Source organism: Nerophis lumbriciformis, linkage group LG01, assembly GCF_033978685.3.
Source record: "Nerophis lumbriciformis linkage group LG01, RoL_Nlum_v2.1, whole genome shotgun sequence".
In the NCBI taxonomy this organism is placed as follows: Eukaryota; Metazoa; Chordata; class Actinopteri; order Syngnathiformes; family Syngnathidae; genus Nerophis; species Nerophis lumbriciformis.
In genome coordinates this window covers 75441722-75464274 of record NC_084548.2, presented here as the reverse complement: position 1 = coordinate 75464274, position 22553 = coordinate 75441722, and the positions used below count along the sequence as shown (strand labels likewise).

At 40.4% G+C, this 22553-nt stretch overlaps 1 protein-coding gene across 1 annotated transcript; it reads left to right on the top strand.

Moving 5' to 3' along the window:
* Positions 1 to 3: 3 nt before the first annotated feature.
* Positions 4 to 21024, top strand: edem2 (ER degradation enhancer, mannosidase alpha-like 2). The gene is made up of 12 exons (XM_061925836.2): positions 4 to 761; positions 792 to 895; positions 6024 to 6134; positions 6197 to 6236; positions 6305 to 6410; positions 6480 to 6605; positions 9789 to 10000; positions 19680 to 19821; positions 19891 to 20015; positions 20084 to 20228; positions 20291 to 20412; positions 20477 to 21024. The coding sequence occupies exons 2-12, from the start codon at positions 804 to 806 to the stop codon at positions 20921 to 20923; spliced, it is 1668 nt and encodes a 555-aa protein (XP_061781820.1). The 5' UTR covers positions 4 to 761; positions 792 to 803; the 3' UTR covers positions 20924 to 21024.
* Positions 21025 to 22553: the final 1529 nt, after the last annotated feature.

The following is a 22553-nucleotide window of genomic DNA, read 5'->3' as shown; positions in this document are numbered from 1 at the left end:
TTTTTCTTCCTTTTAAAATAGTTGTCCGTTTGAAAGAAATACTCGCGAAAGTAAAAACAAGTATGAAGTATTTGAAGCAGCGTATTTATCTATTGTCCGTGAACGCATCGCAGAGAGCTGGACGCATGCGCACGGCTTCCACGTCCGGTTCACTTGTCTCCAGCCTGACAGCGACAGAAGCTAGCGAGAAGGTTCAAGCTGAAAGCTCGAAGTCGCGACCGCAAGGTTTTTTTTAGACATGGTCACAATGGCGCTGACAACGGACACTTGATTTGTAACCTGACACAAGACGGCTAATGAAACAAACCATTCATTGGTTGTTATTATTAAGCCGGATGTTGAATGTATCGCTTTTTCGGCGGATCATACAACCCTAACCAAAACCCAAACCTAACCCTAACATCAACATATTTTCAGCAGTATTTGTTTTTATTTGTTTCTGATTTCCGTGTTACGTTTTTTAAATTTTTTTTTAATTATTATTTTTTTTCCAATTTTTATTTCCGGGTTAGGTTGTCTCGCTAGCTTCACTTCCGGTGTCTTCACCCCTCTGAGCACGTAATTGGACGCGACTTGGAGTGGGCGGGACTTAGATCTAAACTGGACGAGACTTGGAGTGGGCGGGACTTAGACCTAAACTGGACGCGACTTGGAGTAGGCGGGACTTGGAGTAGTTGTTCGTGGCCGCAGCAGAATATAGTTGAAGTTAGCCTAGCTCAGTTTAGCTCAGGCCGAACTCTTTTTTTTCCTTTCGCTCCGTTTCGTTCCGGACACCCGGCGCTCGCTCCCGCCCGCCCGGCGCCATGCGCGCTCCCGTGCGTGTCGCGCTGCTCCTGTGTGTCGTCAGCGCGGCTGCGAGTCGTCAGTTCACCGAGGACGACATGCATGACGTCAGGTAACAGTCGTTATGTCGTCACGAATGAAGCTTCACATGATGTGCAATACACAAATACAGTATGGATAAAATACCGGTACTAGTATAGTGCCGCGATACTAATGAATCATTTTCGGTACTATACCGCCTCTAAAAAGTACCGGTTCCTGCGCCCCCTTTTTTAAACAGGCATGACGGGGCGTCGTCACGTCATGACATTGCTCTGTTTTACCAGCAGAGGAGCATGTAGGGCAGCGCACACACACAGAGTACTTACAAGCAGACACAGTGTGTAGACAGAAAAGGGAGAATGGACGCATTTTGGTGTAAAAAGTCAAGATAACGGTGAAGTTATAACACTGAAACACCCTCAGGAAGAGGTGCTTTAAGACATGGCTAGCGAGCTAGCAGCTAACGTCCATCCTCAGTGTTTCAGCTACTTCTAAATCACTAATCCTGGCCTCCATGGCGACGAATAAAGTAAGTTTCTTACAAGTATTATTATCACTGGAGGACGAGGAATAGCTAAACATGCTTCACTACACACCGTAGGAGGATACAATAGCTCACCGGCGTCACAATGTAAACAAATGCCATGGGTGGATCTACACCTGACATCCACTGTTATGATACCATTACATTACATCGATATTTTTTAGCATCACAAAATTTGTTTAAAAAAAAAAGTATATTATGTTTACAAAGTGAGTAAATACATCCCTGGACCATACTTGCCAACCTTGAGACCTCCGATTTCGGGAGGTGGGGGTTGGGGGCGTGGTCGGGGGTGGGGCAGGGCGTGGTTGGGGGCGTGGTTAAGAGGGGAGGAGTATATTGACAGCCAGAATTCACCAAGTCAAGTATTTCATATATACATATATATATATATATGTATGTGTGGGAAAAAAAATCACAAGACTATTTCATCTCTACAGGCCTGTTTCATGAGGGGGGGGGTTCCCTCAATCATCAGGAGATTTTAATGGGAGCATTCACATACCATGGTTTATATAGGGCACAGAGTGGGTGGGTACAGGCTGGCGTAGGGGCGTGGTGATTGGCTCATGTGTTACCTAGGAGGTGTTTCCGTCTGTGGCGGCATGCTGTTACAATTTCGCTGCGCTTGTTGAGGGATGACAGGTCTGGACGGTAAATAATAAACAGTTTCTCTTTCAAGCATAGGTTGCATCTTTTATTACCACTATTGTAAGGTGTGCTGGATGCAAGAATTTGCCATGTTATTGAATATTCAACATTATTGTCTTTGAGGTCCCAAATGTGTTTGCTGAGTTCTGTGGTATTCCGCAGGTTTTGGTTCCTGAAAGAAGCCTTGTGATTGTTCCATCTGGTTTTGAATTCTCCCTCGGTTAATCCTACATATGTGTCGGATGTGTTAATGTCCTTGCGTGTTACCTTAGATTGGTAGACAACTGATGTTTGTAAGCACCCCCCGTTGAGAGGGCAATCAGGTTTCTTTCGACAGTTGCAGCCTTTATTGGTTTTGGAGTCGCTCTGTCCGGGGGCCGACGGCTCATTTGCAATTGTTTTGTTGTGGTTTGAGATAATTTGTCGTATATTGTTCAATATGTGGGCTTTGTACCGAGGATGTCGTTGTGGCTTGTGCAGCCCTTTGAGACACTTGTGATTTAGGGCTATATAAATAAAGATTGATTGATTGATTGATATATATATATATATATCCTGAGAATATGCAAACAAAACTGTGTTAATTGATACTTCAAACTTGCATAAATAAATCTTAAGGAATATAACATAACTTGGCTTCTGAGAGCTTCAAAATGTAACGAATAAAATGCTAAAGTTGTTGATAAACAAGCAATTATTTTAATAATTAAATATGGTCATTATAAATGAATTATTATGATAATTTAAAATTAATTATTTCAAATCTGTTTATTTTAATGAATAATTCTAATGCCTGGATGTAATAAGGAGTCAGAAAAAATACAAATAAAAATACAATTAATTTTGATGTTTTTAGCAAAATATAGTAAAAATGTATTTATTTTTATTTTTTTTAAATTAATAAATATATTTATTTTTAGGTAAGATAAACATAATAATACAATTTATCTCTCGTCTGGATGATTTATTTCTTGTCACCCTGTTGTCCCCACCCATTGTGAAAAAAGGCTGTCCTCACTCAGGTGCATGGAGCTGGAGGGGGCGTGGCCTCCAGCTCCGGCTGAAAATCGGGAGATTTTCGGGAGAATTTTTGTCCCGGGAGTTTTTCGGGAGAGGCGCTGAATTTCGGGAGTCTCCCGGAAAATTCGGGAGGGTTGGCAAGTATGCCCTGGACACATGAGGACTTTGAATATGACCAATGTATGATCCTGTAACTACTTGGTATCGGGTCGATACCTAAATGTGTGGTATCATCCAAAACTAATGTCAAGTATCAGAGAAGAGAAGAATAAGTGATTATTACATTTTAACAGAAGTGTAGATAGAACATGTTCAAACAGAAAATAAGCAGATATTAACAGTAAATGAACAAATAATCAATTTTTACAGTTTGTCCCTCATAATGTGTAGAAAATAATAGGTGTATAAATGACACAATATGTTACTGCATAGACTAATTAGGAGTCTTTGTTTGTTTACTTACTACTAAAAGACAAGTTGTCTAGTATGTTCACTATTTTATTTAAGGACTAAATGACAATAATAACACTAACATTTATTGTTCAAATAAAGGCAATAATGAAATTTTTTGTGGTGCCCTTTATTTAGAAAAGTATGGAAATATAATTTGGTATGGGGTAGGGCTGCAGCTAACGATTATTTTTCTATCGATTAATCTATAGATTATTTTTTCGATTAATCGGTTAATCTATAGATTATTTTTTCGATTAATCTATAGATTATTTTTCCTTTTACCGATTTTTTTTTAAATTTAAAATGAAGAGGAAAAAAATAAATGTAGGCCAGTTTTTTCAAAAGGCATGGCTTTTATTTACAAAAAAAAAAGTATGGCCACTCAGTCAACATTGACAACAACATGACAAAAATATTCTGTAACAATGTAAACATTTAAAACTTTTAACATTTAACAAAATTAAAAGTAGCTTATTTGCTTTTTAATGTGCAAATATAAAAGTAAACATCCAGTGCAAATCTTAATATTCTGCAATAGTATAAGCATTTCTAAAGTAAAAGTATTGCTTATTTTGCTTTAAAATGTGCAAAAATAAAGATAAACATCCAATACAAAAAAGTGCAAAACGAAATATTCTGTAACAGTGTAAACATTTCAACAAAAGTAAAAGTATTGCTTATTTTGCTTAATAACACAACAATGATAGTATGATTAAAGTGAAAGTTAATTGTTGGTTTGTACATAGTATATGTAACTGTTAATGTTGTAAAAGGTATTTGCACAACTAATTAACGTTAGCGTTAAAGAGGAGCGCGTCTTTGTAAACACTGAACAGGCATGCCAAACGCGCCTCTCAGAGCGAAACAGTGTTTTAGTTTATGAATTTACAACGCAGATACAAATGACACATTCATGATTTTGTGTAATGATGACAATGTATACTCACGCGGACCATTGACTAGTTGATGGTGATGGCAAGAACGCTGTCGGGTGTTTTCTTTTCAAATGTTCCTTCATAGCCGTTGTGCTGCTATGATAGGCCATTTCCGCTCGACACAGTGTGCATACAACAACTGTCAAGTGTTTTGCTTTTTTCGCTGTGCTTATCCCACACTTGAAGGGATGTACCAATGCTGAATGTGGCTTCTGGATTTCACTCAAAAGACCAGACCGTAGTTACTTTTTCCTTTTATTTTCCTTTAGTTTGCAACAGTTTTTCCAACCAAGAAACAGCTTCTTTTTTCTTCTTTAGTCTTTTTAGCAGTCTTTAGCAGTGTTAATAGACTTTAGTTTCTTTAGCTGTCATTAGCTGTCTTTAGTAGCCTTTAGTAGCCTTTAGTAGCCTTTAGCTTCTTTAGTAGGTGAAAAACCTTTAAGGACAAAACACCACAAGATTAACATGCTGTAAAAAATCGATCAATTATCAATCCCATAATTTACAACTATTAATTAGCTATCAAACTCTTAACCATTAAACAAGTGCAAGAAAATGGACACATCTTTTCCCTTTAAGTTAAAACAGATTTTAAATAAATTGTCTCAACATAAATGCACCAAGATACATATAAAATACATTTAAACCCAGAAACACAATAGATAAATGCAACAGAAAACCCAATATGCAAATACATAAATACCTAACCAATTAACCACCTATTTAGATACATATTTAAAATCCATATTCAATATAAATATATTATTAATTTAGCAGTGAAACACTCAATCTTAAACGCTGTCTACTGGTAGAAAAATGCCCCTTTTTCTACGCCCTCACCAACACAGTTAAATCCAACACTTTAAATTGAGCGACTTCACCCTCCTGATGAAGCAAACTGCTCCAACATTTATCAAACTAAGCAAAGAATATCAACACTAAACAACAGTTACATAACACACTGTGTGTATTTAGCCTCCAGACTAAGCACGCTACATGCACACAACCCCCCCCCCCCCCCCCCTCCCATCTCACCAGCGCAACAGGTGCGCCACACCCACGAAGAGAAATATTAAATCTTACATACTTTTGGCACAACTCTGGGTTATCTGTAATGAACTAAACCTTTTTCCACTCTGCGCTGGCGTCTTTTGTACTCCTTGATTTGACACAGCGGTCTAATTACCGGGCTCGCGCACCAGCAGATGAGACGGGAGCGCGCCGCGTTATACCTGCGAGCGAACGTAAACTGATCGGCTCTGATTTTATAAGCCGACTGGCCGAAATAATGCCAAATTATATACATTTGTTTATTGAAATACTCCCACACTTTTGATGACTTTTGGCGTGCTTATTTTCCCTCGCTCGCACCGCTCGCATCGTCTGCTTTGCGCTCCGCCATGACGGCAGTGTGACGTAAATATGCGACGCGTCGAAGCATAAAAACGACGTCGACGTATTTACGTAACCGATGACGTCGACGCGTCGTTTCAGCCTTAATATAAATAAATGAAAGATGCATCAATAATGGAAAGGTCGCTCCTGAATGGTGAGAAGATTCCCACCTCTGGTGCTCACCTACAACTACTTTTCAGACAGCGAATCAAAGGCATGTTCTACCACGCCTACAACAGTTACCTGGACAACGCCTTCCCTTACGACGAGCTCCGCCCCCTCACCTGCGACGGCCAGGACACTTGGGGCAGGTGAGGTCAGAGGTTGCCTTCTACGTTGACGTCTTGTCAGTCACCGCCTTCTTCTTTCTTAGTTTCTCGCTGACGCTCATCGACGCCCTGGACACCCTGCTGGTGAGACTGCAACCCTACTTCCTGCCGGACCCCATGCTGAGTGTTGATTGACACCTCTTTGTGCCAAGGTGCTGGGGAACCAGACGGAGTTCCAGCGCGTGGCGTCGCTCCTGCAGGACACCATCAACTTCGACATCGACGTCAACGCCTCCGTGTTTGAGACCAACATCAGAGGTACGTCCGCCCGCCTCCACCTCCGAGCCAATCGTCTTCCAGCTGCGCTAAGGTGTGTCCTACCTCTAGTGGTGGGTGGTCTGCTGTCGGCCCACATGCTGTCTGGCAGGGCCGGAGTGCAGCTGGAGCCCGGCTGGCCGTGTTCTGGTCCCCTTCTGAGGATGGCCGAGGACGCCGCCAGGAAGCTGCTGCCAGGTAGACCATCACAGTCATGATGGCGTTTTGAGAGAAGAAACAAGTTCAGACAACACCTGGCTCTCCAAGTACCACCATAATGACAACATTAACATACAGTAGTGTAGTAGACCTAAGTATTCATTAAGTACCATCATAATGACAACATTAAATACAGTAGTGTAGTAGACCTAAGTATTCATTAAGTACCACCATAATGACATCATTAAATACAGTAGTGTAGTAGACCTAAGTATTCATTAAGTACCACCATAATGACAACATTAACATACAGTAGTGTAGTAGACCTAAGTATTCATTAAGTACCACCATAATGACAACATTAAATACAGTAGTGTAGTAGACCTAAGTATTCATTAAGTACCACCATAATGACAACATTAAAATGTAGTGTAGTAGCCCTAAATATTCATTAAGTACCACCATAATGACAACATTAAATACAGTAGTGTAGTAGACCTAAGTATTTATAAAGTACCACCATAATGACAACATTAAATAGAGTAGTGTAGTAGACCTAAGTATTCATTAAGTACCACCATAATGACAACATTAAATATAGTAGTGTAGTAGACCTAAGTATTCATTAAGTACCACCATAATGACAACATTAAATACGGTAGTGTAGTAGACCTAAGTATTCATTAAGTACCACCATAATGACAACATTAAATACAGTAGTGTAGTAGACCTAAGTATTCATTAAGTACCACCATAATGACAACATTAAATACAGTAGTGTAGTAGACCTAAGTATTCATTAAGTACCACCATAATGACAACATTAAAATGTAGTGTAGTAGACCTACGTATTCATTAAGTACCACCATAATGACAACATTAAATACAGTAGTGTAGTAGACCTAAGTATTCATTAAATACCACCATAATGACAACATTAAATACAGCAGTGTAGTAGACCTAAGTATTCATTAAGTACCACCATAATGACAACATTAAAGACAGTAGTGTAGTAGACCTAAGTATTCATTAAGTACCACCATAATGACAACATTAAATACAGTAGTGTAGTAGACCTAAGTATTCATTAAGTACCACCATAATGACAACATTAAATACAGTAGTGTAGTAGACCTAAGTATTCATTAAGTACCACCATAATGACATCATTAAATACAGTAGTGTAGTAGACCTAAGTATTCATTAAGTACCACCATAATGACAACATTAAATACAGTAGTGTAGTAGACCTAAGTATTCATTAAGTACCACCATAATGACAACATTAACATACAGTAGTGTAGTAGACCTAAGTATTCATTAAGTACCACCATAATGACATCATTAAATACAGTAGTGTAGTAGACCTAAGTATTCATTAAGTACCACCATAATGACAACATTAAATACAGTAGTGTAGTAGACCTAAGTATTTATCAAGTACCACCATAATGACAACATTAAATACATTAGTGTAGTAGACCTAAGTATTCATCAAGTACCACCATAATGACAACATTAAATACAGTAGTGTAGTAGACCTAAGTATTCATTAAGTACCACCATAATGACAACATTAACATACAGTAGTGTAGTAGACCTAAGTATTCATTAAGTACCACCATAATGACAACATTAAATACAGTAGTGTAGTAGACCTAAGTATTCCTTAAGTACCACCATAATGACATCATTAAATACAGTAGTGTAGTAGACCTAAGTATTCATTAAGTACCACCATAATGACATCATTAAATACAGTAGTGTAGTAGACCTAAGTATTCATCAAGTACCATCATAATGACAACATTAAAATGTAATGTAGTAGACCTAAGTATTCATTAAGTACCACCATGATGACAACATTAAATACAGTAGTGTAGTAGACCTAAGTATTCATTAAGTACCACCATAATGACAACATTAAATACAGTAGTGTAGTAGACCTAAGTATTCATTAAGTACCACCATAATGACATTAAATACAGTAGTGTAGTAGACCTAAGTATTCATTAAGTACCACCATAATGACAACATTAAATACAGTAGTGTAGTAGACCTAAGTATTCATTAAGTACCACCATAATGACAACATTAAATACAGTAGTGTAGTAGACCTAAGCATTCATTAAGTACCACCATAATGACAACATTAAATACAGTAGTGTAGTAGACCTAAGTATTCATTAAGTACCACCATAATGACAACATTAAATACAGTAGTGTAGTAGACCTAAGTATTCATCAAGTACCACCATAATGACAACATTAACATACAGTAGTGTAGTAGACCTAAGTATTCATTAAGTACCACCATAATGACAACATTAAATACAGTAGTGTAGTAGACCTAAGTATTCATTAAGTACCACCATGACAACATTAAATACAGTAGTGTAGTAGACCTAAGTATTCATTAAGTACCACCATAATGACAACATTAAATACAGTAGTGTAGTAGACTAAGTATTCATTAAGTACCACCATAATGACAATATTAAATACAGTAGTGTAGTAGACCTAAGTATTCATTAAGTACCACCATAATGGAAACATTAAATACAGTAGTGTAGTAGACCTAAGTATTCATTAAGCACCACCATAATGGAAACATTAAATACAGTAGTGTAGTAGACCTAAGTATTCATTAAGTACCACCATAATGACATCATTAAATACAGTAGTGTAGTAGACCTAAGTATTCATTAAGTACCACCATAATGACAACAATAAATACAGTAGTGTAGTAGACCTAAGTATTCATTAAGTACCACCATAATGACAACATTAAATACAGTAGTGTAGTAGACCTAAGTATTCATTAAGTACCACCATAATGACATCATTATATACAGTAGTGTAGTAGACCTAAGTATTCATTAAGTACCACCATAATGACAACATTAAATACAGTAGTGTAGTAGACCTAAGTATTCATTAAGTACCACCATAATGACAACATTAACATACATGGTAGGCCTAAGTATTCATTAAAAACAAGAGCGATTTTATTTAACAAGTGTATTTTATAAATTTGGCCATTGTAACATTGCCGTTTGAACTGTGGTTGAATATAGGAAGATAAAACACTGTACTTTAATCAAGTGATTCTTTGGCGTACCACTCGATGGAGCCTGTGTACCGCACCTGTCTTATATGGCTCAAGTCAAACACAAACATGGCTGCCGGTCTCCAGCACCCTCACGCTGAAATGTCTCCCAGCGTTCCAGACGCCCACCGGAATGCCGTACGGCACGGTCAACCTGCTGCGCGGCGTCAGTCCCACCGAGACGCCCGTCACCTGCACCGCCGGTGTCGGGACCTTCATCCTGGAGTTCGCCACGCTCAGCCGACTCACCGGAGACGCCACGTTTGAGGACGTGGCTCGCCGGGCCCTGAGGGTGCTCTGGAACGCCAGGTCTGACATCGGACTGGTAAGGGTCTTGTTTGTTAGGAGGCCAACATTCTCTGTCCAGTGTCCACCAATCAACACGCTGCACTGTGGCTAGCCCCGCCCATTTACTTGCCCTTGCTTTGAAGTGGTCAAAAGTTGAATAGTTATTCAGGGTTTCCCCTTAACGAACGGAAGGTGGCAAAATCATAGCCGCCACACCTTAAAAATAAGTTGTTTTATTACATGAAAACAAATGAAATCAATATAAAGCATGAAGAAGTCAAAAGCCCAACGAGTAGGCTCACCCATGTGGTTCCTGTGGATGTGAACACAATTACTGTAGTAACTAAATAACATAGTGACTGAAACAGACTAATTAATGTGTAAATAATGTCAATAAGTAGATGAACCATCTGTGGATGTGAAGTGAACACTGGTAAGGTTGTAAATACTGTATAGAGTAGGCTCACCCATGTGGTTCCTGTGGATGTGAACATAATTACTGTAGTAACTAAATAACATAGTGACTGAAACAGACTGTGTAAATAATGTCAATAAGTAGATGAACCATCTGTGGCTGTGAAGTGAACACTAATGAGGTTGTAAATACTGTATAGAGTAGGCTCACCCATGTGGTTCCTGTGGATGTGAACACAATTACTGTAGTGACTAAATAACAGTGACTGAAACAGACTGTGTAAATAATGTCAATAACTAGATGAACCATCTGTGGCTGTGAAGTGAACACTGGTAAGGTTGTAAATACTGTATAGAGTAGGCTCACCCATGTGGTTCCTGTGGACGTGAACACAAGTTGTAATTACTGTAGTGACTAAATAACATAGTGACTGAAACAGACTAATTAATGTGTAAATAATGTCAATAACTAGATGAACCATCTGTGGATATGAAGTGAACACTAGTAAGGTTGTAAATACTGTATAGAGTAGGCTCACCCATGTGGTTCCTGTGGATGTGAACACAATTACTGTAGTGACTAAATAATAGTGACTGAAACAGACTGTGTAAATAATGTCAATAACTACATGAACCATCTGTGGCTGTGAAGTGAACACTAGTAAGGTTGTAAATACTGTATAGAGTAGGCTCACCCATGTGGTTCCTGTGGATGTGAACACAATTACTGTAGTGACTAAATAACATAGTGACTGAAACAGACTGTGTAAATAATGTCAATAAGTAGATGAACCATCTGTGGATGTGAAGTGAACACTAGTAAGGTTGTAAATACTGTATAGAGTAGGCTCACCCATGTGGTTCCTGTGGATGTGAACATAATTACTGTAGTAACTAAATAACATAGTGACTGAAACAGACTAATTAATGTGTAAATAATGTCAATAAGTAGATGAACCATCTGTGGCTGTGAAGTGAACACTAGTAAGGTTGTAAATACTGTATAGAGTAGGCTAACCCATGTGGTTCCTGTGGACGTGAACATAATTACTGTAGTGACTAAATAACATAGTGACTGAAACAGACTGTGTAAATAATGTCAATAACTACATGAACCATCTGTGGCTGTGAAGTGAACACTAGTAAGGTTGTAAATACTGTATAGAGTAGGCTCACCCATGTGGTTCCTGTGGATGTGAACACAATTACTGTAGTGACTAAATAACATAGTGACTGAAACAGACTAATGTGTAAATAATGTCAATAAGTAGATGAACCATCTGTGGCTGTGAAGTGAACACTAGTAAGGTTGTAAATACTGTATAGAGTAGGCTCACCCATGTGGTTCCTGTGGATGTGAACACAATTACTGTAGTGACTAAATAACAGTGACTGAAACAGACATAGTAATGTGTAAATAATGTCAATAAGTAGATGCACCATCCGTGGATGGGAAGTGAACACCGGTAAGGTTGTAAATACTGTATAGAGTAGGCTCACCCATGTGGTTCCTGTGGATGTGAACACAATTACTGTAGTGACTAAATAACAGTGACTGAAACAGACTGTGTAAATAATGTCAATAAGTAGATGAACCATGTGTGGATATGAAGTGAACACTGGTAAGGTTGTAAATACTGTATAGAGTAAGCTCACCCATGTGGTTCCTGTGGATGTGAACACAATTACTGTAGTGACTAAATAACATAGTGACTGAAACAGACAAAGTAATATATAAATAATGTAAATAAGTAGATGAACCATCTGTGGATGTGAAGTGAACACTGGTAAGGTTGTAATTACTGTATAGAGTAGGCTCACCCATGTGGTTCCTGTGGATGTGAACATAATTACTGTAGTAACTAAATAACATAGTGACTGAAACAGACTAATGTGTAAATAATGTCAATAAGTAGATGAACCATCTGTGGATGTGAAGTGAACACTAGTAAGGTTTGAAATACTGTATAGAGTAGGCTCACCCATGTGGTTCCTGTGGATGTGAACACAATTACTGTAGTGACTAAATAACATAGTGACTGAAACAGACTGTGTAAATAATGTCAATAAGTAGATGAACCATCTGTGGCTGTGAAGTGAACACTAGTAAGGTTGTAAATACTGTATAGAGTAGGCTCACCCATGTGGTTCCTGTGGATGTGAACATAATTACTGTAGTGGCTAAATAACAGTGACTGAAACAGACATAGTAATGTGTAAATAATGTCAATAAGTAGATGAACCATCTGTGGCTGTGAAGTGAACACTAGTAAGGTTGTAAATACTGTATAGAGTAGGCCCACCCATGTGGTTCCTGTGGATGTGAACATAATTACTGTAGTAACTAAATAACATAGTGACTGAAACAGACTAATTAATGTGTAAATAATGTCAATAAGTAGATGAACCATCTGTGGCTGTGAAGTGAACACTGGTAAGGTTGTAAATACTGTATAGAGTAGGCTCACCCATGTGGTTCCTGTGGATGTGAACATAATTACTGTAGTGACTAAATAACAGTGACTGAAACAGACTGTGTAAATAATGTCAATAACTACATGAACCATCTGTGGCTGTGAAGTGAACACTAGTAAGGTTGTAAATACTGTATAGAGTAGGCTAACCCATGTGGTTCCTGTGGACGTGAACACAAGTTGTAGTGACTAAATAACAGTGACTGAAACAGACTGTGTAATGTGTCAATAAGTAGATGAACCATCTGTGGCTGTGAAGTGAACACTAGTGAGGTTGTAAATGCTGTATAGAGTAGGGTCACCCATGTGGTTCCTGGGGATGCGAACACAATTACTGTAGTGACTAAATAACATAGTGACTGAAACAGACTGTGTAAATAATGTCAATAACTAGATGAACCATCTGTGGCTGTGAAGTGAACACTAGTAAGGTTGTAAATACTGTATAGAGTAGGCTCACCCATGTGGTTCCTGTGGATGTGAACATAATTACTGTAGTGACTAAATAACATAGTGACTGAAACAGACTGTGTAAATAATGTCAATAACTAGATGAACCATCTGTGGCTGTGAAGTGAACACTAGTAAGGTTGTAAATACAGTATAGAGTAGGCTAACCCATGTGGTTCCTGTGGATGTGAACACAATTACTGTAGTGACTAAATAATAGTGACTGAAACAGACTGTGTAAATAATGTCAATAACTACATGAACCATCTGTGGCTGTGAAGTGAACACTAGTAAGGTTGTAAATACTGTATAGAGTAGGCTCACCCATGTGGTTCCCGTGGATGTGAACACAATTACTGTAGTGACTAAATAATAGTGACTGAAACAGACTGTGTAAATAATGTCAATAACTACATGAACCATCTGTGGCTGTGAAGTGAACACTAGTAAGGTGGTAAATACTGTATAGAGTAGGCTCACCCATGTGGTCCCTATGGATGTGAACACAATTACTGTAGTGACTAAATAACATAGTGACTGAAACAGACTGTGTAAATAATGTCAATAAGTAGATGAACCATCTGTGGCTGTGAAGTGAACACTAGTAAGGTTGTAAATACAGTATAGAGTAGGCTAACCCATGTGGTTCCTGTGGATGTGAACATAATTACTGTAGTGACTAAATAGCATAGTGACTGAAACAGACATAGTAATGTGTAAATAATGTCAATAACTAGATGAACCATGTGTGGCTGTGAAGTGAACACTAGTAAGGTGGTAAATACTGTATAGAGTAGGCTAACCCATGTGGTTCCTGTGGATGTGAACATAATTACTGTAGTAACTAAATAACATAGTGACTGAAACAGACTAATGTGTAAATAATGTCAATAAGTAGATGAACCATCTGTGGATGTGAAGTGAACACTAGTAAGGTTGTAAATACTGTATAGAGTAGGCTCACCCATGTGGTTCCTGTGGATGTGAACATAATTACTGTAGTGACTAAATAACATAGTGACTGAAACAGACTAATGTGTAAATAATGTCAATAAGTAGATGAACCATCTGTGGCTGTGAAGTGAACACTGGTAAGGTTGTAAATACTGTATAGAGTAGGCTCACCCATGTGGTTCCTGTGGATGTGAACACAATTACTGTAGTGACTAAATAATAGTGACTGAAACAGACTAATGTGTAAATAATGTCAATAAGTAGATGAACCATCTGTGGATGTGAAGTGAACACTAGTAAGGTTTGAAATACTGTATAGAGTAGGCTAACCCATGTGGTTCCTGTGGATGTGAACACAATTACTGTAGTGACTAAATAACATAGTGACTGAAACAGACTAATTAATGTGTAAATAATGTCAATAAGTAGATGAACCATCTGTGGCTGTGAAGTGAACACTAGTAAGGTTGTAAATACTGTATAGAGTAGGCTCACCCATGTGGTTCCTGTGGATGTGAACATAATTACTGTAGTGACTAAATAACATAGTGACTGAAACAGACTAATTAATGTGTAAATAATGTCAATAAGTAGATGAACCATCTGTGGATGTGAAGTGAACACTAGTAAGGTTTGAAATACTGTATAGAGTAGGCTAACCCATGTGGTTCCTGTGGATGTGAACACAATTACTGTAGTGACTAAATAATAGTGACTGAAACAGACTGTGTAAATAATGTCAATAAGTAGATGAACCATCTGTGGATATGAAGTGAACACTGGTAAGGTTGTAAATACTGTATAGAGTAGGCTCACCCATGTGGTTCCTGTGGACGTGAACACAAGTTGTAGTGACTAAATAACATAGTGACTGAAACAGACAAAGTAATGTGTAAAAAATGTCAATAAGTAGATGAACCATCTGTGGATATGAAGTGAACACTAGTAAGGTTGTAAATACTGTATAGAGTAGGCTCACCCATGTGGTTCCTGTGGATGTGAACACATTACTGTAGTGACTAAATAACAGTGACTGAAACAGACTAATTAATGTGTAAATAATGTCAATAAGTAGATGAACCATCTGTGAATGTGAAGTGAACACTAGTAAGGTTGTAAATACTGTATAGAGTAGGCTCACCCATGTGGTTCCTGTGGACGTGAACACAAGTTGTAATTACCGTAGTGACTAAACAACAGTGACTGAAACACACTGTGTAAATAATGTCAATAACTAGATGAACCATCTGTGGCTGTGAAGTGAACACTAGTAAGGTTGTAAATACTGTATAGAGTAGGCTCACCCATGTGGTTCCTGTGGATGTGAACACAATTACTGTAGTGACTAAATAACATAGTGACTGAAACACACTGTGTAAATAATGTCAATAAGTAGATGAACCATCTGTGGCTGTGAAGTGAACACTAGTAAGGTTGTAAATACTGTATAGAGTAGGCTCACCCATGTGGTTCCTGTGGATGTGAACACAATTACTGTAGTGACTAAATAACAGTGACTGAAACAGACTGTGTAAATAATGTCAATAAGTAGATGAACCATCTGTGGATATGAAGTGAACACTGGTAAGGTTGTAAATACTGTATAGAGTAGGCTCACCCATGTGGTTCCTGTGGATGTGAACATAATTACTGTAGTAACTAAATAACATAGTGACTGAAACAGACTAATTCATGTGTAAATAATGTCAATAAGTAGATGAACCATCTGTGGCTGTGAAGTGAACACTAGTAAGGTTGTAAATACTGTATAGAGTAGGCTCACCCATGTGGTTCCTGTGGACGTGAACACAATTACTGTAGTGACTAAATAACAGTGACTGAAACAGACATAGTAATGTGTAAATAATGTCAATAAGTAGATGAACCATCTGTGGCTGTGAAGTGAACACTAGTAAGGTTGTAAATACTGTATAGAGTAGGCTCACCCATGTGGTTCCTGTGGATGTGAACACATTACTGTAGTGACTAAATAACATAGTGACTGAAACAGACTAAGTAATGTGTAAATAATGTCAATAAGTAGATGAACCATCTGTGGATGTGAAGTGAACACTAGTAAGGTTGTAAATACTGTATAGAGTAGGCTCACCCATGTGGTTCCTGTGGATGTGAACATAATTACTGTAGTGACTAAATAACATAGTGACTGAAACAGACTGTGTAAATAATGTCAATAAGTAGATGAACCATCTGTGGATGTGAAGTGAACACTAGTAAGGTTGTAAATACTGTATAGAGTAGGCTCACCCATGTGGTTCCTGTGGATGTGAACACAATTACTGTAGTGACTAAATAACATAGTGACTGAAACAGACTGTGTAAATAATGTCAATAAGTAGATGAACCATCTGTGGATGTGAAGTGAACACTAGTAAGGTTGTAAATACTGTATAGAGTAGGCTCACCCATGTGGTTCCTGTGGATGTGAACACAATTACTGTAGTGACTAAATAACATAGTGACTGAAACAGACTGTGTAAATAATGTCAATAAGTAGATGAACCATCTGTGGATGTGAAGTGAACACTAGTAAGGTTGTAAATACTGTATAGAGTAGGCTCACCCATGTGGTTCCTGTGGATGTGAACATAATTACTGTAGTGACTAAATAACATAGTGACTGAAACAGACTAATGTGTAAATAATGTCAATAAGTAGATGAACCATCTGTGGCTGTGAAGTGAACACTAGTAAGGTTGTAAATACTGTATAGAGTAGGCTCACCCATGTGGTTCCTGTGGATGTGAACACAATTACTGTAGTGACTAAATAACAGTGACTGAAACAGACTGTGTAAATAATGTCAATAAGTAGATGAACCATGTGTGGATATGAAGTGAACACTGGTAAGGTTGTAAATACTGTATAGAGTAAGCTCACCCATGTGGTTCCTGTGGATGTGAACATAATTACTGTAGTGACTAAATAACATAGTGACTGAAACAGACTAAGTAATGTGTAAATAATGTAAATAAGTAGATGAACCATCTGTGGATGTGAAGTGAACACTGGTAAGGTTGTAAATACTGTATAGAGTAGGCTCACCCATGTGGTTCCTGTGGATGTGAACATAATTACTGTAGTAACTAAATAACATAGTGACTGAAACAGACTAATGTGTAAATAATGTCAATAAGTAGATGAACCATCTGTGGATGTGAAGTGAACACTAGTAAGGTTGTAAATACTGTATAGAGTAGGCTCACCCATGTGGTTCCTGTGGATGTGAACACATTACTGTAGTGACTAAATAACATAGTGACTGAAACACACTGTGTATATAATGTCAATAAGTAGATGAACCATCTGTGGCTGTGAAGTGAACACTAGTAAGGTTGTAAATACTGTATAGAGTAGGCTCACCCATGTGGTTCCTGTGGCTGTGAACACAATTACTGTAGTGACTAAATAGCATAGTGACTGAAACAGACATAGTAATGTGTAAATAATGTCAATAACTAGATGAACCATGTGTGGCTGTGAAGTGAACACTAGTAAGGTTGTAAATACTGTATAGAGTAGGCTCACCCATGTGGTTCCTGTGGATGTGAACACATTACTGTAGTGACTAAATAACATAGTGACTGAAACAGACTAAGTAATGTGTACATAATGTCAATAAGTAGATGAACCATCTGTGGCTGTGAAGTGAACACTAGTAAGGTTGTAAATACTGTATAGAGTAGGCTAACCCATGTGGTTCCTGTGGATGTGAACACAATTACTGTAGTGACTAAATAGCAGTGACTGAAACAGACTAATGTGTAAATAATGTCAATAAGTAGATGAACCATCTGTGGCTGTGAAGTGAACACTAGTAAGGTTGTAAATACTGTATAGAGTAGGCTCACCCATGTGGTTCCTGTGGATGTGAACACAATTACTTTAGTGACTAAATAACAGTGACTGAAACAGACTGTGTAAATAATGTCAATAAGTAGATGAACCATCTGTGGCTGTGAAGTGAACACTAGTAAGGTTGTAAATACTGTATAGAGTAGGCTCACCCATGTGGTTCCTGTGGATGTAAACACATTATGGTAGTGACTAAATAACATAGTGACTGAAACAGACATAGTGATTCATTTGTATTAATGTATTTATGTCAACTCTGTTGATCATTTTTCATTTCTTTAAACACAAAAACATCTTGAAACGGTGCTTTTTTCTTCTTCAAATTTTTGCATGTTCAACTGCTGAAAAACCAGGAGCCCTGAGATGGGTAGGTTGTGAGTTCAAACCCCGGCCGAGTCATACCAAAAACTATAAAAAAATGGGAGCCATTACCTCCCTGCTTGGCACTCAGCATCAAGGCTTGGAATTGGGGGTTAAATCACCAAAGTGATTCCCGAGCGCGGCCACCGCTGCCGCTCACTACTCCCCTCACCTCCCAGGGGGTGGAACAAAAGGATGGGTCAAATGCAGAGGTCGATTTCACCACACCTAGTGTGTGTGTGACTATCAGTGGTACTTTAACTTAAAAAAAAAAAAAGCCATTCTAAGTTAATAACACAAACACAGACACTCGTAAATGTGTTAGCATATTAGCGACGGTAGCTTCATTAGATTACGTTAGCACGTACAAATATGCATGAAAACACTCCTACAGACATCACGCATGGGACAGTTTAGTAAGTAAGAATTGTTTTAGTTATATTGTAAAAGTTACAACCGTTGCTTGGAGTGATAAATGAAGAATCCATACGAGTCGGAACACTATGGACGGTTTTACTTCCGGTTTAAGGATTTAATTCTCGGGATGGTGTCCTGCTGGCCCCACTATGGACTGGACTCTTACTATTATGTTGGATCCACTATGGACTGGACTCTCACAATATTATGTCAGACCCACTCGACATCCATTGCTTTCGGTCTCCCCTAGAGGGGGGGGGTTACCCACATATGCGGTCCTCTCCAAGGTTTCTCATAGTCATTCACATCGACGTCCCACTGGGGTGAGTTTTTCCTTGCCCTTATGTGGGCTTTGTACCGAGGATGTCGTTGTGGCTTGTGCAGCCCGTTGAGACACTTGTGATTTAGGGCTATATAAATAAACATTGATTGACATTGATTGATTAAGGCATTAAAACGACGACATTTTCAACCCGCAGCGTCTGCAGTGAGCGAACTCGTCCAAAAGATGGCGCCGTAGCACAAACAACAACAACACAATTCCACCGTTTCTGCTTGAGATGAATGAAAGCTTTTTGCGAAGAAAAATCCATCAATTAGCCACACCGTTTTATAAACCACGAGGTTCAAAGCGTAGGGAAAAAAAGTTGAGGCTAAAAGTCCACAATTTAGGGGAGTTTGACAAGTCTGACGTGTGCTTTGTCTTCATACATTTTGTTCCAACTGTGAGTTGTTTGACGTGAGGAGGTTGTGTGTGTGGTGGGTGTGCAGGTGGGCAACCACATCGACGTCCTGTCCAGGAAGTGGGTGGCGCAGGACGCCGGCATCGGAGCGGGCGTGGACTCCTACTTTGAGTACCTGGTGAAAGGCGCCATCTTGCTGCAGGACGAGGAGCTGCTGCAGATGTTTGAGGGTGAGTCAGGTGACCTTCTGGTGACCTTCCAGGGCGCGAGAACAACGGAGGTGTGACTTTTTCCGCCAGCGTACGACCGCGCCATCCAGAACTACACGCGCTTCGACGACTGGTACCTGTGGGTCCAGATGCACAAAGGAACCGTGTCCATGCCCGTCTTCCAGTCCCTGGAGGCCTTCTGGCCCGGCCTGCAGGTAGCCACGCCCCCTCGCCGTGCGAGCGCCATGCCTCGCCTCGCCTCACAGACTCTGGCTCGTTTCAGTCTCTGCTGGGGAACCTGGACGCGGCCGTGAGAACCTTCCAGAACTACTACTCGGTGTGGAGGCAGTTCGGGAGTCTACCCGAGTTCTACAGCATCCCTCAGGGTCACAGCGTGGACAAGAGGGAGGGCTACCCGCTCAGACCTGGTCCGTTCATTTCCCCGCCCGAGGCGGACGCCCGTTAATGTCGGCCGTGTTTGTGCGTGCAGAGCTGATGGAGAGCGCCATGTACCTGTTCCGCGCCACGGGGGACCACACCTACCTGCAACTGGGCTTCGACGCCCTGGAGTCCATCGAGAAGATCGCCAAGACGCCTTGCGGATACGCCAGCGTGGGTGAGGGGGGGGGGGCGGGGCTTCAGTCAGACGACGTTGATGTTTTCTTAACGCTCTCAGGTGAAGGACGTGCGAGATCACCAGCTGGACAACAGGATGGAGTCCTTCTTCCTGGCCGAGACCCTCAAGTACCTCTACCTGCTCTTTGACCCCGCCCACTTCCTGCACGGCGGCGGGGCCGAGTCGTGGGAGGAGGGCGGCGAGGACGGCCAGTGCGTGCTGAGCGCGGGCGGCTACATCTTCAACACGGAGGCACACCCTCTAGACCCGGCGGCGCTCCACTGCTGCAGCCGACACGCCCGCGAGCGCCAGGAGCTGCGCGACATCCTGCTGGGCGAGCGCTCGGCGCCGCCCGCCTCGCACGCCGACGACCACCCGCCCGGGCGATCCCAAAGCATCGCTTTGAAGCCCGGCAAGAGGAAGACGGCGCCCACGCTGTCCTGTCCCGTGCAGCCTTTCAGCGCTCGCCTGGCCGTCCTCGGGCAGGTTTTCACAGACAACACCTGACCTCCTACGTCATGTGACACTTTGGGACGTCATTTTGGCTCTGGGAGCCATCTTGGTTTGGTCACGTGACCTCTGTGGGATTAAAGTCTATTTTGATTACAGCCACGTGTCTTACTGACTGTCACCACTGGGGGGCAACACATGACTTGGTCTTTCCTCATCTCCTTGTCTCCTGTGTCCTTAACATTTCCTTCATCTTGTCTCTTCACCTTCCCCTCCTCCACTCAGGTGTGGTTCTGGACTCTGGTCTTTCTGCATGACTCCATGGTGACAAAGTGCTCAGAGCCTTCTGGACTCAGGACTTTAAAGGTTCATCCACCTACTGGACTCATGACTTTAAAGGTCTATCCACCTACTGGATTCAGGACTTTAAAGGTCCATCCACCTACTGGACTCATGACTTTAAAGGTCCATCCACCTTCTGGACTCATGACTTTAAAGGTCTATCCACCTACTGGATTCAGGACTTTAAAGATCCATCCACCTTCTGGACTCAGGACTTTAAAGGTCCATCCACCTTCTGGACTCATGACTTTAAAGGTCTATCCACCTACTGGATTAGGACTTTAAAGGTCCATCCACCTACTGGACTCAGGACTTTAAAGGTCCATCCACTTTCTGGACTCAGGACTTTAAAGGTCCATCCACCTTCTGGACTCAGGACTTTAAAGGTCCATCCACCTTCTGGACTCAGGACTTTAAAGGTCCATCCACCTTCTGGACTCATGACTTTAAAGGTCCATCCACCTTCTGGACTCAGGACTTTAAAGGTCCATCCACCTTCTGGACTCAGGACTTTAAAGGTCCATCCACCTACTGGACTCAGGACTTTAAAGGTCCATCCACCTTCTGGACTCATGACTTTAAATGTCCATCCACCTTCTGGACTCATGACTTTAAAGGTCCATCCACCTTCTGGACTCATGACTTTAAAGGTCCATCCACTTTCTGGACTCATGACTTTAAAGGTCCATCCACCTTCTGGACTCAGGACTTTAAATGTCCATCCACCTTCTGGACTCAGGACTTTAAAGGTCCATCCACATTCTGGACTCAGGACTTTAAAGGTCCATCCACCTTCTGGACTCAGGACTTTAAAGATCCATCCACCTACTGGACTCAGGACTTTAAAGGTCCATCCACCTACTGGACTCAGGACTTTAAAGGTCCATCCACCTTCTGGACTCAGGACTTTAAAGGTCCATCCACTTTCTGGACTCATGACTTTAAAGGTCCATCCACTTTCTGGACTCATGACTTTAAAGGTCCATCCACTTTCTGGACTCATGACTTTAAAGGTCCATCCACTTTCTGGACTCATTACTTTAAAGGTCCATCCACCTTCTGGACTCAGGACTTTAAAGGTCCATCCACCTTCTGGACTCAGGACTTTAAAGGTCCATCCACATTCTGGACTCATGACTTTAAAGGTCCATCCACCTTCTGGACTCAGGACTTTAAAGGTCCATCCACTTTCTGGACTCATGACTTTAAAGGTCCGTCCACCTTCTGGACTCATGACTTTAAAGGTCCATCCACCTTCTGGACTCAGGACTTTAAAGGTCCATCCACCTTCTGGACTCATGACTTTAAAGGTCCATCCACTTTCTGGACTCAGGACTTTAAAGGT